Source organism: Thermobia domestica, chromosome 9 (assembly GCF_964235325.1).
Source record: "Thermobia domestica chromosome 9, izTheDome1.hap1.1, whole genome shotgun sequence".
In the NCBI taxonomy this organism is placed as follows: domain Eukaryota; kingdom Metazoa; phylum Arthropoda; class Insecta; order Zygentoma; family Lepismatidae; genus Thermobia; species Thermobia domestica.
In genome coordinates, this window is record NC_137462.1 from 261,709,771 (window position 1) to 261,734,978 (window position 25,208).

Here is a 25,208-nt window from a genome sequence, read left to right on the forward strand (position 1 = left end):
CTAGTATTATACAGGGTGTTTCAAAACAACACCGACAACGTTTGGAAGGTGATTCTTGACACCAAGATAAGACAAAAAGTATTAGACCAACTTGGGTGTACAAATGCTTCCTTTTGGCTGCCGAAATCATGAAAAATTGAACTTTAAAGGTCCACAGTTCAAACACTATGGGACCTACCGTAGTCGGGTCAAAACTTCACTTAGGAACTAGTATTTGCCCTATCCAAAAATCCATGTTTCAAAATCCTGCGGTACTTCCGCAACAGTTTTTATAGAGGGAATTTGGCTACGTGCATATAACTTGAAGTACTCACCAACTACCGCTATAAAAATTGTTGCGGAAGTACCGCAGGATTTTGAAACATGGATATTTGGATAGGCACATACTAGTTCCTAAGTGAAGTCTTGACTCAACTACGATAGGTCCCATAGTTTTGGAACTATGGATCTTTGAAGTTCATTTTTTTTTATGTTTTCGGCAGCCTGTAACTCCGAAAGGAAACATTTGTGCACCCAAGTTGGTCTATACTTTTAGTCTTATCTTGGTGTCAGGAATCACCTCCCAAACTTTGTCGGTGTTCTTTTGAAACACCCTCTATTTGTTTCTATAATTATCACCTGTATAACGGATTTACTATAACTTTTGGTAATGTAGGATAATTTTAAATACAAAAATAGATAATCTTGTTCTCTGTGGTTGGTAAGTCTGCTGTGTGTTATCATTTGTGGTAATTCATTTTATTTTAGGCTTAAGGTAATATATATATATATATATATATATATATATATATATATATATATATATATATATATATATATATATATATATATATATATAGATAGATAGATAGATAGATAGATAGATAGATAGATATAGATATAAATATAAATATAGATATAGATATAGATGTATTTGCTTTGCTTTTAAAAGCAAATGTATGCTTTAAATTTCGTTTTCTAAAATTTATAAGTGGTATAAATGTATTAGGTACATCGCCCTAAGGAATTAGTAGCAGTACGTTTCGGGGAGAAAATAACAAGAATGCTTCGTGCTTAGTCTCTCGAAAATGAATGTATCCTGATTCATATAACCAGAAAATGAATGTAAAATCCCAAACCAAAGCTACCCAATGTTAAATCATCATATTTGTCCCCATAAAACACATTTCAAATTGGATTATTGGGGGGACAGTCCCCACAGTTCCAAGATTGAAGGGGACATGTCCCCCTGATCACCCCAGGATTTGCGCCAATGATTGTAAATCATAACTGTTACTTCAGAACATCTGTACTAAAATGTATACGTCGATTTCCTACTTGACTTTGTACGCAAGACGAATTTTCTGTCTTAATCATAAAAAGAAAGAAAGAAATTTCTCAGTTTAACGTCCCACGATTATGCCCTTTAAACTAAGGGAGTCAAATGATTAAGGGTAGCGAATGATAAGGGAAAATTTGGTGGAATAAGAATGTGGGAGAAAGCGGGAATACCCCGAGAAAACCCACGAACATGATGTTGTCCAGCACAAACTTGCTTCATCAGGGATCGAACCAGCCAAAATGTTCATTGGAAGAAAAAGAAAAACTAGCAATTCATATGTCTTTAATATATGGTATTCTCATGAATGAGCATAGAAGAGGTCTGGTTCGAAATAGAGATCTTAAAGTTTTAAAAAAATCATATTGCTTAATTGCATTCCGTTTATGCATAAAAGTACAGGCAATTTCAAGAGAAACCAGAGACCAGGATGTTTTGAATATAATTGTGGCGTCAAATATTTCCCACCTTCTCTACAAAATAAGTATAAAAAGCAAATACAAAGTTTATATGAAAATTAAAATTTATTAAAATATTTAAGCTAAAGTAAAATTATGATCTTCAAGATATCATATATAAGATAAATAGAGTCAACATCCATTTTGGTACATAGAACTAAAAATATACACAGTACATCATTTTTTATCCCCGATAGGAGAATTCCTCTTTCCTTAGTAGCATCATCCCCTATAGCCTACCTGCTCACGTCAGAAAATATTTATGAACACGGACGATGTTAGCACGCGTGTTTACTTTTTGACTAAAATATGTGTTTGTTAGTTTTTTTTTTCATATTAAACATGTGATCTCCAAATAGGAAACCCGTCAGTCGAGTTGTAAACCATTCATTTCTATTTTTAGTTTCTTTACTTTCTTTGTCAGGGAGAGGGGTGAAGAGAAGAGATACACGGAATTTATAATGGAATTATTCCTTTAGTTGTTATCATAGCAGACTGAAACTACGTACAGCCTAAGTGTAAATAACATTTGACCACTAAACATTTATATTAATAAGATATATTACCGTTCTAGCAATGGGAGTATTATTGGCTTTATAAAACACATTTGACCAGATTTAAATTTTGTTTAACATATGTAGATAATATTGTTTCGGCGTTCACCCAACGTCGTGAGGCAAACTGAGGAGCTACGTGAATAAGAGACGTGAGGACCAGAAAGCTCCTGACACGGCTGTTGGAGACGACGACGCAGCGCGCTGGTCTCCTGTTCATCCCTGGGCTGGTCGTAGTTCTGCCGGTCTCAAACAGATGGCGTTGGATACGCATACAAAACTTGGCATATGAACTCTTCATTAAAATTACGTGAATAAATCTTTCACACTTTTGGTAATTCCACTCGTAAGGGTCTGGAAGGAGAACATTTCAAATACCTAATTATACTTTGTTTATTAGAAAAGTGCCACTTGTGAAGTATCAGTGTAGTTGAAGTGAAATTCGGTATATAGGTTTTCAATTAAACAGATATTTCAGCGTTTCCCAAAAACTGTGCATTTGGGGAAAGAATTTGATTTATTTTTTTACTGAAGAAAAGAGACTCATCTTAGTCCAGGCCATATTATTTATTCCATATGATAAGTTGATAAGCAATGAAAACAAACTTCCCTTCTCCCCGTCCCTCTCTTTCTCATTGGCAAAGAGGAGAAAATGTTGCTGGTCATTTCAGGTAACGAGGCTTTTTAAAAATTCCGAATCGTGTCAAATCTAAATTCCCATCCTGTTATCTCTGTTCTCTTTATCCACTAACAACAACTACTACCGAAAGTACAGCTCACAGATGACGAGAAGAACCCTAGCAGAAGTAGTGTGACGTAGGTATGGGCTCGCCTACTTTTCCCACGGGAGTTTCAAATGACATCACGGAATAGCACACTGATAACTTTACTCGGAGTGGCAGACGACATCAAAGTATAGACCACACCTCAAAAATCGAAAATGGACTTGACCGTGTCGTTGACCCCTCTACCCCTTTCCCCTCTACCGCTGTTTTAGGGTTCTTCTCGTCATCTGTGAGCTGTAATTATACTTAACTTGTCATCTTTAACATAATCGAGGCGTTGGATGCCAACTTATTAATAATAATAATAATAATAATAACAGATAAAGTCATTTCCGTAAACTTGAAACCATAACCTGTTGGATGGCAAAGTTGAGTACCTCAGAGATAAAAGACCACTCCATAGGCCAAAAGATGGCAGCACAAAGAACCAATTTTGTCTGTTTTTTTTCTATATCGATTCTAATAAAAGTCTCAACATCTCACAATGTCTCAAAACTGAGTTACGCCATTTTGCCATGAAACGCCTCAATTATTAGTTGTTATTTGTGTGTTAAAGATTTGATTTTACTCGTATATTATTTAAATCGAATTGCTAGAAATAAGACTTATTCGTCACGAAGTTAATTTTCAGTGATTCTTTAGTAGTTAGGAAAGTTGTCAGGCAAAGCAACCTGGTTGGAGTTCTACCTTTCGATGGTCGATTTGGAATGTAGCGTCCCGTTCACAGCCGAGATTTTATAAGGCATGGATCTAAGCAGTGTTCGAAGTGGTAAAAAAGCAGAGGCGGTATGTTTCATTACGATCTTGACTCGACATACCGGTTATCTAAATGTTAAAATATAGTGAGAGTACGTTGCCTAAAAGATTGCGCTTCTATTTACATAATGATTGAAAACTATTGGAGAGCTTCTCTGTATCTAGTTACGGGGGAACATGGAAAAACTTTGATTCCCCGCCAACAACTTTCTGAAAAAAATAAAAAAAAAATCTCCTTATGTTGTATTATAGAGAATTATACATGAAAATTCTCAAAAACCGAGTGTTTATGTTAACAATTTCCTGCGGGAAAACTCCTGGATCCCTCGCTCAACTGAGGGGTAATCCAAACCACCGGAAGGTCCAACCCCCCACAGCAGACAACCCCTAAATCCCTAAATTCGTCCATGCTGGAAACACAACATTTATATGCATAAGGCAAGACAATTCACATACATAAGAATGAAAACTCAAAATGGCATATCAAAATATAAACTAGATTTATTTCTTTAAAGACACCTCATTTTAGAAACAAAAGATAGGAAGAAGATAACAAAAAGATGTGGGTGTTGTCAATTTAGAAATTATTTCTACATACAAAATGAAAATCTTTTATGTGCAAGGCTATTCGTCAATTACTGTGTTAAAAGTGGATTTATTAAAGGTATTTAGCATGTACTCTCTAGTGACTGTATGTCTTGATCATTGAAAAAACAGAGGCGATATGCCTCCATCACTGGAAAACCAGAGGCAGTATGGCATACCGCCGCATACTGTCTCACTTCGACCACTGAATCTAAGCTTAACTTGGAATCCACACCCCATGAGCTCCCACCGGGAATAAAACCTCGGGTCTTATGCGCTGAAGGCATGTGCGCTTTAAATGAAAAGTCTAAACGGCAAATCTCATGCCTCTAATTTTTAGGCATTTCGAGATATGGCCATTAACTTCAACAATTGCAAATTCTACCCATTTTCTTCCCTCTTTTTTCTTTTCTTGTATTGAAAAGATCACGGAGCGCTGATATTAAATTAATGTCTTTAATCATTTGTGACCTTAAAGGATGTCGAGATATAGTCATCCTATTATAACAATTTAACTACATCCTTTTCTTTCTTCCCATCATTTTCTTCCCTCTCAGAAAAGCTATTGGAAACGATTAAATACGTGTCTAATTATTTTAAATGAGAAATCCACATATCAAATTATATGTTTCTATCTTTTTGAGTTTCGGGGATATGAACATTTTTACTATAATAATTGCCACACTCATCCCCTCTCTTGCTCTTCGAATTTTCAAAAATCCTTCCGTAGTGGATTTGTACAGTACCTTACGTTATATGTCCTATTCACTGTGAAAATTTCAAGGTTCTAGCTCACGCTGTTTGTACGTGAAGGAAGTTGATTAGTCACTCACTCACTCAGGACTTCGATTTGTATATAGAGATACTAGTGAAAAACATAAACTTTTATTTCTTCAAAAGCGCTACCCCCAGGTTGTTACATATTTTTAATTTACATATTAATCAAAAACTTACATATTTATTATTTAGTGTCACTCGTAAGAGTAACGACGCTATAATTTCTCAAACAGACAATAGCAGAAATAACGCAAGTGAATCCATGTCAAAAGTAACTCAGTGTTCAATACTCTGACCAAGATATGACGTATTTCGAGTAAATAGAAACAAAGTTACAAAGAATTGAACTCGACTTATTTTTTCTTCGAAAAACTGCTGAATGAGATCCCAAAGCATAATTAGTTTACTATAACCATAAAGATCATAATGCTGTTTATACATAGAATTTGATATGTGAAACCGTTTCGGAGATATGATTAACCTGTTGGCAAAGTTGGCAATATTGCTTAAAATCCTGTAATTGCTAAATTTTGTTATAACTCAATTACAAAAAAAAAAAAAAAAAAAAAAAAAACTGTAATGATATTTTATTTAACGCAGTAACTGGTATATATTTTGGATATAGGATGCATATTTTTGGTATATATTTTGGACATATGCAGAATATTTTATTCTTTTTAATGAAATGAAATGAAATCTTTGAGTTTTACGTCCCACGATTATGCCGGTTAGGCTAAAGGAGACGATGATGATGAGTAATGAATGAAATGGTGGAATGAATAAAATGGGAGAACCCCGAGAAACCCACGCACACAGTGTTTGTCCATCACAAAGTTCACTTGGCGCGGGCTGGGATGGAACCCGGGACCCCGAGCACCAGAGGTGAACACTCTACCACTGAGCCACCGTAGACCTTTATTCTTTTTAGGAAGTGTTTTTGGGTTTAATGTAAAAAGTTGACGCATGCAAGAAATTAGTATATAATTTGCATGAATGTTGTATATAATAAGCACAAATAATCCCTGTGTAAATATGTATTTGATTAAATACCAACTGTGTGTAAAATAACTGTTTTTCACTATTCTATAAAATAATAATACTATTAATTATTTAATATTATTAATTTCTTGTTGAAAAGTGCCATAATATAAAGTATTTCAAATTGCCTGTTTCACTTAGTTCCATTTTTAGCCACTGGAAGCAGCACGCGCAATGTAAATATGGCGGACCGATTATCTGTTTATGAGCGAGCTCAGATATTGCACGTTATGAAGTGTGAAAATCAATCGTTTTAGTGTAGAGATGGTGGTATAGTGAATTGGGTGAATGCTACAATTCGTCCAGAGATAAATAAAAACTGTCATGAATAAGTTAATAAACATAACCTCTGTGAAAGACGTAAGAAGAAGTCGCTGCCCATCCACATAATGTCCGAGGAAAATATGGTAAGGCTTCAAGAAATATTTGTCCGCAGCCTGAAAAATTCAGCAAGTGAGGCAGCTTATGAAACTGGATATATATTGCACAAAGAACTAAATTTTCACCAATGAAAAGTCCATTATGTATGAGTTGAAATTCGAGGATTATCCGAAGGATAGAATTCGGGGAATTAATGTTGGCATGGCACGAAGACTGGCCACATCTGCTTGAAAACATCTTATGGTGTGGAGAGGTTGTATTCAATTTTGGGAGCTTTGTCAATTTCCATAACTGCCATTACTGGCCATCGCGTGATAATTATCCGCAAAAGACTGTTGAGCGGGAGCAAACTCATCTCAGAGTGACTATACTGTAGAGAGCGAAATGACAGCAAAACGATTCGTTAGCTCATATGTTCTGTATGAAACAACGAATGCTAACCTTTACCTTGAAGATGCTTCAAGATTACGTGAGACATACAGTATCATAATGGGAAGAAACATTGATGACCTGATTTTCATGCAAGATGGTGGACCACCTCACTTTGCAGTAATTGTTCGCGAGTGGTTAAACTAGAAGTTATCTGGACGGTTGCTTGGACGGTGTGAACTTCACGAATGGTCAGCAAAAAGTCCAGATCTTGCTGTGTGTTTTTTCTTGAGGGTCTATACTAAGCAGAAAGTGTACAAGTACAAACCTTGCACAATGGACGATTTGGAGGCAAGGATTCAAATTTTTTTTACCAACAACCTTAGAACTGACTTCGTTCAGAAAAGTATTAATTGTATCTCTGACCGTTTGAGGAAATTGTTAACAACACTGCTGCTTATGTTGAGATCTAACATATTATTTTGCTACTTATGTAACGAAGGATGTGTACATATTCTTCTAATAAGTATCAATATTGCAAAACTTATAACAGTTTTATAATATATAGTTATTTTTCACTCACTCTGTAAATATATGAAATTTTGTGGAATACGTAAATTTATGTACTTTCTTATGTTGGCAACGTAGCCTTGGAAAGTTCAATTTTGTGATATTTATAACTAGTAATTTATATAATTAACATATCATTGGCTTCACTACAGAATAATTCTCTTATCAATAATTAATAATATACTATTTCAATTGCTTTCCAAGACTTAGAGTACCACTAGAGATAATCAAAATCCCGAGCGATAAGCTGAGTGCCAGCTCAAATGAGCTCGATCCCTATTTAGATTAACAAAACCCGAGGGAGCTTCAGTACAATTTGGATTAGTAAGCATGGGTCCCAGCGAGATTAGTATCTCCGAGCCCCATTTAGATTAATAAACGCGAGCCGCTGACTGGAACGGGTCGTGAGTCACAAGATCACTTATGTTACTTAGGTCATGACTTTTGTCCGAGTCATCGTGGCCTGAGTCTCGCTTCTAAGTTCCGATTTGACCTGGAAATGCAAACAGACCCAGCCATCCGGAAGAAGACTAAATCAGCTCTGCAACATTACTGCAGAATTTTAATGTTGATTAGTGATGTTTACTATTCGAGCTTAAATATTCATTTGTTTTATTTCTGGTATGGCTTTTATTAGCATCGTTTGGAGTCACACAACATGTTTTACATGTTTTATACTATGTACACTACATGTTTTCGCTACATGTTTTATATTATGTATAAACGACAGGTTTTATAGACTCACTCTATTAATCTTTGAAAATCTTCACAAAAAAAGTAGTTTATTTTTTGTACTCCGATAAACCTTGTAGTAATCTTTCAGTGCAATGCTTTGACATAAGCAGACACAAAGAACAAAAAGGAAATAAAATTATAGCTTTAGTGAGAAGAAGAAGAGAGATATGAAAGAATTGTGTTTGTTAAAAATATTAACAGACTTTCGCATACTCCCCATGTGTATGACAATGTTTCCTAATCTCCCAGCCACCGGGCCATGAGTCTATCTACAACACTCCGAATCGAAACAGTTTACTCGGGATTATGGTCTGTCTGAATGAGTCATGGGCCTGGTGAGTGATGGGTCTGAGTTCCTCTGGCAGGGGTGGACCCAGGGGCGGCGATAACAGGCTTTTTTATTTTATATGTAAATAAAACCCTTCCAGAGTTTGGAGCTCTTAAAAGTAGCTCAAAGTAGCAGTATTACAACCCTCCAGTCCGCCCTGGATCCGCCCCTGTCCTCTGGATCATCCGTGTCACGAGTCTTGGATTTCATGACGCGTTCCATCACTGGAATGAACCTGAATCTGTGAGACTCCAGTAATTAATTCCCATCTTTGATCACAATTGCTTTTGTCATCGCAGGTTTCACTCAGTTTCTCCGTATGTGGGTTACAGTGAACGGAAAAAGAAAATTGTGGCGTTACAGAGCTAAAAATATCTGCTTTTAAGCAAGGTAGAGCAATAATGAACTTTCTAACTATAGTTCTTCAGGGTAGATTGAAGGTGAATGAGAAGAATCTTCAATTAACTTAATCAGAACTTCTACCGATGAAGATATTCACAGGATTCTCATTAAACCATAGCTATTACTTAATTTGTAACACAGCAAAAGTACACAACATTGTCTACTTGAAAACAATTCAGTACCGTTTCCGACCTCATTGGTCGTGTTTCTTCTATTTTGTAAATCAGTTCTTATCGTCCAGGAAGTTGTTAATGCCACAACGCAACCTCAAGCGAAGCAGAAGTTCCTAAGACTTTGTTTCGGATTACTCTTATTGTGAAACATCCAAAATGTCATTGTAAGAATCTGAAGACATAACAAAAAGAAAAAAAAATACCTTTGTTTCTTGAAAGGAATTGCGCGAAGAAAATCTGACAAAGGATTTAGAAACTTGGTTTAAACTTCGAAGCTTATATTAGAAAGTACATTGTAGTAAAGACTGAATTCACTTCTACTTGTAAATGTTCCTTTTTTTCTACTGACCCCTTAATCCCAAAAGATCTTTATTATAAAATCAAGACCCCTTAGTCTGTAAGTCACGCTAATTTCTAATAATTCATATTCAGTGTAATAATTGTCGCTTGTCTATTAGTTCATAGTCAGGCTAATAGTTGTCGCTTGGCTATTAGTTTATAGTCAGGCTAATAGTTGTTGCTTGTCTATTAGTTTATTGTCAGGCTAATAGTTGTTACTTGTCTGTTAGTTTATAGTCAGGCTAATAGTTGTTACTTGTCTATTAGTTTATAGTCAGGCTAATAGTTGTTATTTGTCTATTAGTTTATAGTCAGGTTAATAGTGGTCGCTTGTCTATTAGTTTATAATCAGGGTAATAGTTGTTACTTGTCTATTAGTTTATAGTCAGGCTAATAGTTGTTACTTGTCTGTTAGTTTATAGTCAGGCTAATAGTTGTTACTTGTCTATTAGTTTATAGTCAGGCTAATAGTTGTTATTTGTCTATTAGTTTATAGTCATGTTAATTGTGGTCGCTTGTCTATTAGTTTGTAATCAGGCTAATAGTTGTTACTTGTCTATTAGTTTATAGTCAGGCTAATAGTTGTTACTTGTCTGTTAGTTTATAGTCAGACTAATAGTTGTTACTTGTCTATTAGTTTATAGTCAGGCTAATAGTTGTTACTTGTCTATTAGTTTATAATCAGGGTAATAGTTGTTACTTGTCTATTAGTTTATAGTTAGGCTAATAGTTGTTACTTGTATATTAGTTTATAATCAGGCTAATAGTTCTAAATTGTCTATTAGTTTATAGTCAGGCTAATAGTTGTTATTTGTCTATTAGTTTATAGTCATGTTAATAGTGGTCGCTTGTCTATTAGTTTGTAATCAGGCTAATAGTTGTTACTTGTCTATTAGTTTATAGTCAGGCTAATAGTTGTTACTTGTCTGTTAGTTTATAGTCAGACTAATAGTTGTTGCTTGTCTATAAGTTTATAGTCAGGCTAATAGTTGTCGCTTGCTGTGCTGCCCTCTACCTGACTTGGCGTGAAGGAAATTAGCAGAAGATCCAAAAAGTTGTCGAAAACAACTAATTAATGTAAAGTACCAAAATACCTAGGAATCAAAGGTATGACCTTATACAATGATCGTACTGTGCAATGATAATGGTCGATATGCTTCTTCAGACTTCTATATATGGGATTCCAAATTAGTTTGGTACATTTGTTTGTGGTCAAAAATGCATTTATTTCAGAAAAAAAAAATGAATGAAAACATTAATCAAAAAATTTACCTAGCTACTACTTTTTTCCACCTCTCAGTCAGTTTTCAAATTCCATCTAAAAAAAAAATGCCTCGTCTTTTGATGTGATCCAAGTTAGGAGCCTATTTTCGATTTCTGGAAAGAAGTGAACCGGTGACCTACCAAATCGTGCTGCATCCGTCGCAACAACCACTAATCAGAAGGAGCAATGTCCGGCAAATACGGCGGGTGCAGTTAAATTTCCAACCAGAACGTTTCCAAATAATTTCTGCGACATGAGGCCGATAACTTTGTCATGAATTTCCTCGTATTCCGGCCCCTTTTCTTGTAATGCATCGCTCAAACGAATCAATTGAAGCACATACCGATCGGCCGCACTTGAACCGCCAGCAGCTCATAGTATACAACACTCTTTTATTTCCACTAGATACCTTCGAACCAAAAATATTCGGATTTAGTGCTGATGTTGAGGTGGATGGCAACGATTGGCCGGGCATAGCGTAGTATTTTTTTCTTCTTGGCATTGTAGAATATCCATTTCTCATCCCCAGTCACAATCCGATGTAAAAAAAAAAATTAAAAAACTTTCTTTGTTGCCTTTAAGTCAGCTGCTCGCAAGTGAAAAATCAAATTTGAACGTCTCTCTGTTCCAGTTCATAAGGCACCAAATTGTCTTGTTTGTGAATCAATTCCATGGATTTTGAACGTACGGAAACTGTTGTGTAACTTTCAATGATTCTGCAAGCTCCTCTTGTGTTTGACTCGGGTCTTCATCAAGTAATGCCTCTAATTCTCTGTTTTCGTTTTTTTCTTTTTTTCTTTTCTTTTTTTTCTTTTTTGGCTGTTCAGAGCGAGATTTGTCTTCAACGCTGAAATCACAATTTTTGAAAAGTCGAAAATTCCCTCTGATGGACTGTATCACACAAACGCTGGTTCGTTCTTTAATAATTTGATTTAATAATATTGTTAATATTTCTTACAATTCCCGAGTTAAATAAAATGCACATTGAACACTACGATGATGTAGCTATAGGCTACGCGCTCACTCACACACACTGCTGCTATACACAGTTTCAACAAGCACCTACCCTTTCTTCTTCTTCTTCTACAGCTAACAAGTTACATTGAACAAACATCTTTAAACAAAACTAAACAATTTAAATAAACAAGTTAGGACTAAACATAGCCCCCACCCTTGAACAATCTAGTTCAAGATACACACAAAGATGAATTAGTAATATTTGAAAGAACTGTAAAAATTGAAACAATATGTAAATGGAAAAGTTCTGTTACTCTAAGTAGACCTGTATGCTTGTTTTCTTGCGACACACGACAATTATTAATAAAGCGCTTACAATATGCAACAATTCGCTCAAGTTTCACCAACGATGAACAATTGTCAATAATGGAGGTATCAACATGAACATGCATACAAACTATATGTTTTCTTTCCTCTTGGTTGACTAACTTTGAATCCACTGTATATTCATTGCACTCTGGGAGAATGGGGTTTCTGAGCCACTCTGGGCCTGAGAACCATAAGTGATGTGCAAGTAAGGAAGAAGGTAATAAACCTCGAGAACCACAGTCTGCTGGATTATTCTTTGAATCCACTTTGAGCCACTTCACTGATGGCAAAAGAGTTTGAATCTTTGCTACACGATTCGCGACAAATACTTTCCATCTGCTTGAATCCGAATTCAGCCACGATAACACAACAGTAGAGTCAGAATAGGCAATTACATCATGCACTTCCAAACGTAATGAATTTAATATGAGATTCATCATTTTAGCTAATAGCAAGGCACCACAGAGCTCTAATCGGGGCAAGGACACTTGTTTGATTGGAGCAACCTTCGTTTTTCCCATAACAATGTTCACACTCACTTGGCCGTCTTGAGATACAGACCTCATATACACCACTCCACAATAGGCTTTTTCGGAAGAATCACATAATCCTATTAACTCTCTTCTCGTAGCTTGAGTGATAGTGATACACCTGTTGATTTTGATGTTTTTCAATAAAGAAAGCTCTGAGTAGTAATTCCTCCATTTCCTCAAAATCCATTCAGGAACTGGACTGTCCCATTCTAAATTTAGTTTCCAAATTTCTTGCAATAATATTTTCGCAATAATAGTAGTTGGAGAAATCAAACCTAATGGATCGAACACTTTTGCACTTTCTGATAAAATATTACGCTTAGTTACAACTGACTTAACTGACACAAGATTGACATTATACGAAAATACATCATTTGATGGATACCACAGAATTCCTAACGTTTTCACTGAATTACTACTATCAAAGTCTAAACTACTTGTCGCTTGCTTCAAATGGGAGGGTACGGAGTCCAAAACGTTGGGACTGTTGGATGCCCATTTTCTCAGTTCAAAACCTCCTTTCTGCAATAATGCACTGAGTTGTTCTTGTAACTGAATTGCTTCACTAACTGAGTTGGCACCACTGATCAAGTCATCAACAAAAAAGTCTTGCATCGCTACAGCCGCTGCGATAGGAAATGATTCCTCTTCATATTTCGCTAATTGCTGCAAACTTTTCACCGCTAAATACGGTGCTGAAGCTGTACCATAAGTTACCGTCACAAGCCTGTAATCTTTGATCGGAAGATTAGGTTTCTCACGCCACACAATTCGCTGGAAGTCTCTATGTTCGGGTTGGATTCTCACCTGTCTATACATTTTCTCAATATCAGCCGTCAATGCCACATTATGTTGTCTAAAACGCACAAGTAATGGAATTAAGTCACACTGTAACCTAGGTCCGACAAGTAACTTATCATTCAATGACACATTAGATGAAGTTTTACAACTACCATCAAAAACTACTCTCAGTTTTGTTGTAGAACTGGAATCTTTCAATACTGCGTGATGAGGTAAATAACACACTTCACTGTTTGGTTTCAGTATTTCACTTTCTGGAATAATCTCCATATGCCCAAGTACCTCATACTCGTGCATAAAATCTACATATAATCGACGCATTTTAGGCCTCTTCTTCAACCGACTTTCTACTTGCTTAAGGCGTTTAATTGCCACTTCACGTGACTCACCAAGTCTTGCACTGTTGTCACGAAACGGTAATTGCATATGAAACCTACCTGTCTCATCTCTTTGGTGGGTCTTCTCGAAATAAATTTCACACTGTTTTTCTTCTGACGACATTATTTTTTGTGTAGGAATATCTTCCAATTCCCAAAACTGTTGCAAAATTCTTTCACTGTTGCACTGGATATGATATGTTGACGCTGTGAATTCTTTACGTCGCACTTCATCGTCGCCAATAGAACCAAACAACACCCATCCTAATTTGGTATTCACTGCTACGGGAGAACCATTAACACCATTACACACACCCGCCAATAGCAATTGAGGGTAAATATCTGCACCCAATAACAGATCGATTCTGTCAGGAACATTAAAATTCGGATCTGCTAATGTTAAGTTGTTAACATGCGACCACTGCTTGCTTTTATGAATATACCGTTTTGGTAGCATACCTGTTACCTTTGGCAACACTAACGCTTCTATAGAAAATTCTGATTTAACATCATAACTTGATGTAAACACAATATTAACAACACCTTTTGCCCGAGCAACATTACTGGAACTCAGTCCCGAAACATGTACATAAACCGGTTGTTTTTGTAAACCGAGTCGTTGTATGCAGTTTTCTGACACAAAGCTTTTTTCACTGGCTGAATCTAACAAGGCTCTCACAGGTTGTAAATTACCATATGAATCCTTCACCATCACTACTGCAGTCTGTAATAACACTGCATGTTGCACATTAGTTTCACTTGAAAAATGAGTCCCCACTGAAACACCTGAGTTCTGTTTATTTGGAAAATGAAGTAAAGTATGATGACGTTTGCCACACTCACGACACGATGCTGATTTGCAACTGGACAGTTTATGATTAGATTGTAAGCAATTAAAGCATAATGCTTTGTTTTTCACTAAAGAATGACGTTCGTCAACTGACAGCGAAAGAAAGTCATCACATTTATGCAAAGGATGATTTTTGCTTTTGCACTGGCAACACGAAAATTGAGCTGAAGCATGATGCGCTATTGTTGATTTTTTATTACTCTTGTTTGGTTCACTAGGTGGGGTTGATTTTGCATTTGAAGTGCTACTTGCTAATGCGCGACACCTATGATCTATGAATTTCACCAATTGGTCGAATGTTGGTAGTTCACTGTCTGACAATGAAAGTTCCCACTGCCTCTTTGTTTCACTGTCTAGCTTCTCTGTTATATGAAATATAAGCAAAGGATCCCATTCGTTCACTTTTATGTCCAACACTGATAACGATCGCACACACTCAACACTTGTATCCAACAACCGACGTAACGCGCCAGCTGATTCTTGCTGCACTTGACCTTGACTCACAAAGCGCCGCAAGATGGACGTGACTAATTCTCGTTTATTTTGATACCTTAAATTTAGCAGGTCCCAAGCTTCTTTATAGTTATCGTCAGTTATTTGTATAGATTGAATAAGTGTTGCTGCTTCACCTTGCAGACTAGTTTTTAAGTACTGAAGTTTTTGTGCACCCGTCAATTTTTCATTATTATGCACTGCTGCGATAAACAAATCACGAAACGAAAGCCAATCATTTAAGTTCCCACTAAAGCATGGCAACTGCAATTTTGGAAGTCGAATTTCTGTTGTGTTTTTTTGATTATTCACATCACTAGAAGAAGCGTGAGATATTTTACCCTGCACTTCCACTAATTTCACGTTAAGCTTTGTAAGTCTATCTTCAATAGCAGCAAGCTCTTCTTCTTGCACCAAATAAATTTCTTCTTCGGCACACAAGTTACTGGCTAGCAATAAAAGCTCATTTGTTTCACGTGACAGTTCACTCACTTTGTTTTTGTAGACTTGAACTACACTAATATCTTCCTGTTCTGTGATATTGTTTATGCAGTTTTCAGCACGATTGACCTTTCCTTTTAAAACACGTTTTCGGGAATTGTAAGCTTCCATTGTCGCCCACACAGTTTTTTCTTTCTTGTTAACACACGAGTCTTAGCACGTAGGTCACATAAAACACATAAACACGTATTAACATCTGGGTCGGAGGACCAAATCTTTATGATGGACTGTATCACACAAACGCTGGTTCGTTCTTTAATAATTTGATTTAATAATATTGTTAATATTTCTTACAATTCCCGAGTTAAATAAAATGCACATTGAACACTACGATGATGTAGCTATAGGCTACGCGCTCACTCACACACACTGCTGCTATACACAGTTTCAACAAGCACCTACCCTTTCTTCTTCTTCTTCTACAGCTAACAAGTTACATTGAACAAACATCTTTAAACAAAACTAAACAATTTAAATAAACAAGTTAGGACTAAACACCCTCCATGATTTATCAGTTGAAGAATTATCACCATAAACTTCTGCAAGCATTCGATGTGCTTCAGCTGCACTTTTCCTCCAACAAAGGAGAAAACTAAAATATCCCGCAAACGCTGCTTAGTTAGCACAAAATTTGAAATATTCAACACAGAAAAAAAAACGGGCTTTTGTATGAAGCTCAAAGCGATATAAACTGCATATTGTCGACAGATGTTCTCTTTGAAACTACCGAAATAAGCTGTTACTATAAAACATTCATGACAGCTACAGCCATCTTTTTGAAAACGGACCGAAATAATTTGTGCTCTCAATAGTTTACCATGAGGAATCCCATCGATGTATGTTTCCTACATAAAGAAAGAAATTTTGTAAAATACATAACGCTGCTACCTAATATCATGTAACCTAACCGTACTTTTCCCGCATACATAAAACATACACTTTCAATACGTTTCGTTCTGTTACAGTATAGTGAGAATTTCAGTATGCGTTATTTCTGAACATAATAATAAAAAAAAAAGTTTACGTGAAGAAATTCAAAATTAAAACACAAACTATGAAAGACTGGGTGTGTACATAGTATTCTGCTTACACGACAGTTTCAACTCGGATATTTTTTTCCTGCTCTTTGGCAGCGTTTCTCGAGAACTGTATTATATAGCTTCTGGTGTGTCATTTCTAAACATCCGCAACCTTGTTTTGTCGACAGAGAAAATATCAACTGTAAGTTTCCTCTGTGACAATTAGTCATGTTTTTCCTTGTCTTCTATTGTAATTGTGGTGTTCTTCGTCCTGAACAAGCTTGTCACACGAACTCTGGTATCTGATGTCAACCGCCTTTTCTTCAGTCTCGACGTTGGGAGACATCTTCTTCTGGTTATTGGGCTTGTAAAGCAGAAAGAACAACGCGTTAAAATGGAAATGCTCGCTTGAATTTCTTTAGATGCTGAACAAAATGGCGTTCAAAGAGAAATGAAGCGTAATACCTACGGCGTAAAGACACGAAATGTCCTCATTTATACAAAGCGGAAAAAAGGGAGGAGGGAAAATGATACAACAAATGTTATATGCTTTGTCATTTTGTAATTTCTTTTGGGAGTGGAAAAGAAGTGCATAAAGTCCTAAATTGGAATGCCAGTGCTGGAATAAGGTTTTAGTTGTGGTTTCAGTTGCATTTATTTTTTTCAACTATTAATTAAAACGATTACTGATTCAAATCAATTAGAATAATTTTCAATATTGTTTCTACCATTCAAGTTTAAGAAGTAAAATTAAAGCAAAAACACGTCTAAAAGGAAACTATAATGCAACTTTTATATGTGCTTTCAACATTACATGTTGGTTGTAAACAAATATTAGAGGACAACCAGTGGCGAAGGGGCGTAAGAGGCCCTGAGGCCCGGCCTACCCATTTACGTTCAGAAATTATAATTTATAATTACTTCATTTTCCTTGCACAGAATATATGATAACAATTTTCGAAGTTGAAAAAAAATTGTTTGTTAAAGAAATCGTGGTTTGCACCACTGCTGGGAGGCTCACCGAGCAATGTCTCAGGCGGCATAACTACCACCAAGCTACTCAGAAAATCCCGCGAGAGAACGTGTTGGTAATAACCTGCGGAAGAGACCGGCCTCAGTGCTTATCGGCTTGCGTTTCTACATAAAGCGTTTCTCGCGAAACCCTCGATTTCGATTCAATATATCAAACAAATAGAGAGCAAGAGATCGTGGGCCCCATTCCGTACTAACTTCGCTTTATTTTGCGGATTCGAATGCAACGAAAAAGCTGGAACTAAAAATTCTAAGGTGCTACGTCTATTATCGCAAATTTATGCCCCTTTATTCCGTTACGTTGGCGCAAACTTGTACGAAATCAGACTCATTGAGTTCATTAAAATGGAGTAGAGAGTGTGCGTTTTCGAAATATTATGAGTGGCATTTTTCTTACATTTGCAAAAGTGAATGAGAGAAAACATCAGTAAGTGAAAAATGTGAACATAATTAAAGAATTTTCTATGTCAGTGGTCTTTTGAAAATTAATCTGTTATTAAGGAACGAAGACCAACGCCTGTGTTGAAAATAGAACACAGTCGCAGAAAGCATTAATTTTTATCGATTGTTTTTTTTATTACTTTTACTTTTTAGGAGCTTGGTTTGTAAGAACTCCTTTATCGTAATTACCTTTTAGGACGCTTGTTTTTTTTTAGTTTTTTTTTGGGGGGGGCTTTTTTTGCTTGGTTTTGGGGCTTTTTTAATTTTAAAATGCCTGGTTTTTGAGAGGTACGTACTTACATTTTGATCGGAAAAATCCTTGGTTTTTATTGCCTTAAGATACTTGGTTATTGGTATTTTATAAATTCACTAACAAATCATCAAAATATCTTAGAGGAACTTGTGTAATATTACTATATATATATGTAATATATATATATATATATATATATATATATATATATATATATATATATAAAAGAGAACGTACAAATCCTTTGTTCCCTCATCACGCTAATACGGCTGAACCAATTTCTTTTATTTTTGGGGGGTTATTAGGATTTGGACCCTAGATGGTTTTTATCATATCACTTTAATTTTTAATTACCAGTGTCTTGAGATAATTGACCATTCAAGTGTCCATAACGTACAAATCCTTTGTTAGATCATCATAGGTAAAAATAAACGTATTTATATGCAACCCGCATGACCGTGTCACTCGGCGGGTTAACATAAATGACAGGCGCTATAATGTTAACATTTACTGCAATCACTTGAAAGCGAAAAAGTAAAAATTATCTAAGTAACAAAGTTTATTGCGTTCCGGGGTGACCGCAGCGAAGCGGGGCGGGTTAACATAAATGACAGGCGATATAATGTTAACATTTAATGCAATCTTCTATGGTTTTTATCATATCACTTGAAAGCGAAAAAGTAAAAATTATCTAAGTAACAACGTTTATTGCGTTCCGGGGTGACCGCAGCGAAGCGGGGTGAACGCTGCTTGTATATATATATATATATATATATATATATATATATATATATATATATATATATATATATATATACAGTTTTATAGTAAAGTTTATGGACGCTCAGAGCACAAGGTATTCAAGTCCAATTACCAAGTTGTAAAAAAAATAGACAAAGTTTGTACGGTACGCTAGAAAAAATGAAATGAAATAAAATCTTTTGAGTTTTACTTCCCACGCTTATGCCGGTTAGGCTAAAGGAGAGAGTGATGATAAGAAATGAATGAAATGGTGGAATGAAGATAGTGGGAGGAAACGGGAGAACTCCGAGAAAACCCACGCACATGGTGTTCGTCCACCACAAAGTTCACTTGGCACAAGCTGAGGTCGAACCAGGGATCCAATGCATCAGAAGTGAACACTCTACCACTGCGCCACCGCTGCCCCTATGGTTCGCTAGAATACATGGAAAATGTAACACTACTCCTTACATTATAAGTTATTTCCAATATTTGGACATCAATCTTTTAAGCTCTGAAGATAGCTTTTGATAGACATCTTAACGATACAATATGTCTAAAAGAACTAAAAAAAAATAAAATAAAATAAAAAATAAACTTGGTTCTTTTGTGCACTAAACGCGTCATTTAAAATAAAGTGTGTGTGTGTGTGTGTGTGTGTATTTCTGTGTGTCGATGACATTTAAGCACACTTTTACGTATGAAGAAGCACGTCAGATCAATTTAATTATTATCATAAAATACCTGTTTAATTATCGTAAAGCCTTTTTTATTATTGCTTCTTTCACCTTTGTATACGAATTAGGTTCTATTTTAAAAGCAATCAGTGTATCTTTGTTAATAGCATATAGTAGTTCATATGTCAAATTTCTCAAATAATAAATATGTAAGCTCATTCAAGCTCTCTAGGAATAAGTATTTTACTCGAGCAATAATTAATAAGCAAGCAATAGTAATTTAGAGCAGGGACTCTCAATCTGCGGTACGCGAGACACTGTTGGTGGTACGTACGACTGATGGTAGTACGCCTTTTGTTACGCCGGTGGTTAAGGTTGAGAAACCATGATTTACAGAGTTCAATAACTGAGGACAAGTCGTCAATAAAAATAAAAATAAAGGACCAAGATTTGAGAACTAGACTGTTCCACGTAAGTGATGCTTCTTGAGTATACATAACATAAATATATACGTACACTAGACTCTCGCTAATCCGGCCCTCAGTAGTCCGGCCTCTCAGTAATCCGGAGCACATCTAACCAAAAACATGTGCACAATAAATTATCGTGCGCATGCGCAACAATGCTTAGTTAAACGATGCTTTACATACTGTTCGTATTCTTTACGTATGCTTTATATACTGCATGTCAGACACTCAATAATCCGTCACTTCCGCTAATCCGGCACCCATATGTGCAGGAATGGCCGGATTTGCGAGAGTCTAATGTATTACAGTAAGAAGAAGTTGCTTCTAGTATCGTATTGTATTAAAAAGATTTGAAAATTTCTTGATATTGGCAAGGTATTTTCCAATAATCGGTATAAATAGATGAATAGTAACAACATATTATTATTATTTGAGTCTAACGTGTAGTGAGCTAAAAGTAATTGAGTTCGAAGACCATTTTTATGCGTCAAAAACTATGTTTTTGTGTAAGGAAGCATGTTGGATCAAAAGTAGTGCTCGACTCTGATGCAGGTGGCCCTGTTTGATTCCATGGTATGTTAGCCAAACCTTGTTGGTGGTTTCGTTTTCGCAGTTCTCCAGCTTCCTTCCCTATTCTCATTCAACCAATGATTTCATAACCAAACACATTCATTAACGTATATTTCATTAGGCTAAAGACCATTAACATCGGACATTAAAGATTTCACTTTTATTTCAATACATATGAACGTTCTTGTTCAAATATTATTAAAGGATTTAATTCTTCTCTTAAATACAGTGGCGTATTTAGGGGGGGCTTCCGGGCTTAAGCCCCCCCCCGAAATCTTACTTACTATAGTAATGTATATGAAATATCTTGCAGAATTTTCACGTTTCAAGCAAAGCCCCCCCCCCCCCCGAAAGTTAGCAAAGCCCCTCCCGAAACAAAATCGTAAATACGCCACTGCTTAAATATTAACCATACTTTCCAATAACAAGAATATATTTATCTACTTATGATTAGACAGAAACAAAGCTAGCTAACTATATTTCATGTTAACAATTTAGTATGTTATGTAGGAAACACTGTAATAGGTTCATTAGATTTTCCCTATGAGTTCAGTTCCCTAGTTTATGCTAAATCCTAGACACTCTTTTAGTAGAAGAATGTGATAATGTAACAAAATATCGTTATAGTTTAAGATTAAGTATAGGATAAAATATCGTGTTGCATACATTTCTAAACAGTTCTTTAGACGTTTTATGGTGTACCTATACTGTCTTAAGGGGTGTACACCATACGCCACTAGAGCTCCTCCGTGGCTAAGCGGTTAGCGTACGCGCCTTTGGCGTGGGAGACCCGGGTTCTATTCCCGGCGGGAGCTCATGTGGTTCGGATTCCACGTTAATCAGTAGGTCCACGTCGCATATAGCCTCGCTGCTGAAAGGGACGCTAAACTAAAATCAACTCAACTCAATCATACGCCACTACTCCAGAATCTATATTAAGAAGTTTAAGGAAGTTATAACTAAACATGGGTTTCTGAGATGAGGGAAACGGGATGAATTCCTTGTATGTTTTCAACTCCAAGCACAAACAGTAACTTTTAAGTCTCATCTTTGTTTTATGAAACATGTTATAACGAAACTCATTTTTAATACGTTTTAGCTCCAAGAAATCGGAATGATGAGAAAATCTTTAAAAAAACGCGTGCTATTTAATCAAGAAACGAATACACTTAATTAAAATTAGAGTAAATAATTTTATCAGTTAATGTGTGTGAAAACTTCCTAGTCGTAGCTGAATTTACTCCGTTTTATTCCCTTCAACTCTTGACCTTTTCAGCTAAAAGCAAATAAATGTATTTGGAAAAGCCTCAAGGAAAACACACAAGAAGCTTTATTAAAGTTAGATAAATTTTACGAAAGTTAGATACATTACGAAAGTTAGTTATATGTCATATCAAATGGTACGAACTTGCTAACATTCGCTTCAATAATAATAATAATAATAATAATAATAATAATAATAATAATAATAATAATAATAATAATAATAATAATAATAATAATAATAATAATAATATGCTAACTTAAGCTACTTATAAAACACTTGTAAGTACACCTTTTACAATTATCTAGATTTTTATAGTTCTTCTGTATCTTTTATTTCAACGTACATGTAGGTTCTTCTTTTGTTCCTTTGTCTTAGTATTGGAATTAATATAACATTTTTGAAATGTAATTATTGTATAGAATATCTATATCCTTATTTTAATTTCGTTGATCCAACAAAACAGTCTTTCGTACATTTTTATATGAAAAATTTGATTTACTTATATATGATATAGCCTATAAGTTATCTGCATTACATTTAACTCTTGATAGATTTTATGCGTATACAGTATTAACCTGTAAATGGGGCTAGCATAAGTCCTATTGTACCCTCTTCGCTAGTCTAGTGGGTATCGCGAGATGATTTGGTTCACGTGGTCTCGTTTTCGATTGTTGGTGGAAGAATGTTTAATGCTTTACGATCGTTTGGATTCCACCTTATACTGTAGATCCATGTCTCATATAGCCATGGTTCTTAAAACTTCATCTGATGAACAAACAAGTCATTCTTGTTATTATTGGTAGTGATGTTGGCGAAAACAGTTTAATTTTTAGCACATGTCGGAACTTCAAGAAGAGGAATAAGACAATTTTATTCACTGAGTACCCTGAAGAACCATTCCGTATATTCCTAATGGAAATCCAAATCGTTCCCACAATGCAACGAAAGCGACTCGGCTACCCTACCGGCTAGAGTTGTAACTACCTGCATCGTCTACTATTGGCAGTAGCTAAGTGTATCATTGGCTAATTCTATCAGACTCACGCGCTCTAAATGATGTGATTTGTTCTTGCTTTCACTAGTTCGTAGTATCCAACTTCCTTGAGTGGCGGCGCTACAGTTTCAGCGGAAAGAGCAACTGTAACCTCTTTATACTATATCATTACTCTATGGTTTTATTATTATGTAAGTGTTCTTAGCATGAAAAGAAAATGAATTTTGAGTAGATTGAAATATGCTGACATATTTAAATCGTAATTATGATTTTATAGTACTAATATTCAGTAATATAGTATCATATAATAATAGCATACAAACATTCGCTGTCGGCTTTGCCATGTTTATAAAATATTTTATATTTTGTTTATCGTATCAGATTGTTTCTGTAGTGTTATAGCCATGCGCAATCTTCTCTACCTCTGTAGAAGAGGTCGCGAAAATTAAGGGTTTTCAAAAAGGACCACTAAGGACTATCACTATAAGCACAATCGTTTAAAATAACGATTGTGAGTCTAGTCTTTTCAGAATATGCCTAAATATACATTGCGTCATTGTAAGAAATATTGCTTGAATATTGGTAATTATATGCAAGTTTTTTGAATTGTATGCAAGTTAGCCTTATTTTATCCTATATCTATAATGCCAGAAAAATTACGGGAAGTAAACTGTAGTTATTATATGTTAAATTATGTAATTAATATTAATTCTAAAGGCTTACACTGCAATAAGTTTTTTATCTGTAGTTTCCATGCCTGAGAAAAATATAGAAAATTGATGAGATTATATAATGACACAGTATGGACAATAGGAAGAATAATTCTCACCACAATCATTTTCGCTAGACTCCAAGTAAACGTTTCTTTTAGTAGTTCCGTGTGTTAATTTCATACACCTATTCTGATTCCAAGCACTCATTATTGTACAATTTCTAGAAAAACAAAATGGCCTGTCAAATGAGTTGTGCTTTTCTTAACTTTGACACAGTTCTATCTAATCCCTTCTCAATCAAAATATGGTAACACTGGATAACAAAGAACTCATATTTTTCACTACAAGCGGTATAATTTAGTCTCACTGTAGTATTCAAACTTAACTTTTACCTAATTTAATCCTGTCATGTGTTTCATATTCCTGAGGTAAACGATTGTTCCTCTTTGATGGATGGTACTACGGAATAAGAAAAAGTAGGAAATAAATTAAGCCAATGCGTCATGTGTAAAGTGGGTCAGCTGCGTCACATTATCAGCGTGAGTCAACTTTTTAAGTGATCCATTCATTCTGATCCACTTTCAACAATCACCACTGTGGCTATCTTTTGTTAGTGAAAGAAAGCAATAATATCCTAATTTTTTTTTTCAGAATGGTTGAAGTCTATCAAATGTATTTTATAACAATATATCTATTTAAGATATTAGAAATGAATTAAATGAAATCTTTAAGTGTTATTTTTCCACGATTATGCCAGATAGGCTAAAGGAGACGGTGATGATGTGAAATGAATGAAATGGTGGAAAGAAGAAATTGGGAGGAAACGGGAGAACCCCGAGAAAACCCACGTACACGGTATTTGTCCACCACAAGGCTCACTTGGTGCGAGTTGGGATCGACCCAAGGATCCCATGTACCAAAGGTCAACACTCTACCATTTAGCCACCATGGCTGTGTAAGATATTAGAATTTTTTAAAATATATATCTTATTAAATGACATAACCTCTTATTATTATAATCAATATTTATTTGAGATTTTGAACTATAGTAGAATACGAATATGAAGAATATGCATTTCACTTGAATTATATTCCTTCTGTGTTTTTCCGGCTAATGGTTAATCTGATAGGAAAAGAAGACACACCTCGAGAACCACTCGTGATCCTCAAACCATAGTTTGGAAACACTGTTGGCCGTGCTTATCTTAAAAGAATTATGTATATTTGCTATAATTTTATTACGAACTCATGAATTTCAGTAGTAAAGTCAAAAAAGTGAAATATCATAACGTATGAGAATTTTACATTACACAATACATCAA

The 25,208-nt window shown here is 35.4% G+C and overlaps 2 protein-coding genes across 3 annotated transcripts in view; one reads left to right on the forward strand and one right to left on the reverse strand.

Annotated features, from left to right (window-relative positions):
• The window catches only part of SPR (G protein-coupled sex peptide receptor), a 2,424,528-nt gene that overhangs the window by 89,486 nt on the left and 2,309,834 nt on the right, over window positions 1-25,208 (forward strand). The gene's annotated exons all lie outside the window — the stretch shown is intronic.
• Window positions 12,020-15,823, reverse strand: LOC145661206 (uncharacterized). Its single transcript, XM_081726660.1, has one exon. The coding sequence runs from the start codon at window positions 15,821-15,823 to the stop codon at window positions 12,020-12,022; it is 3,804 nt and encodes a 1,267-aa protein (XP_081582786.1).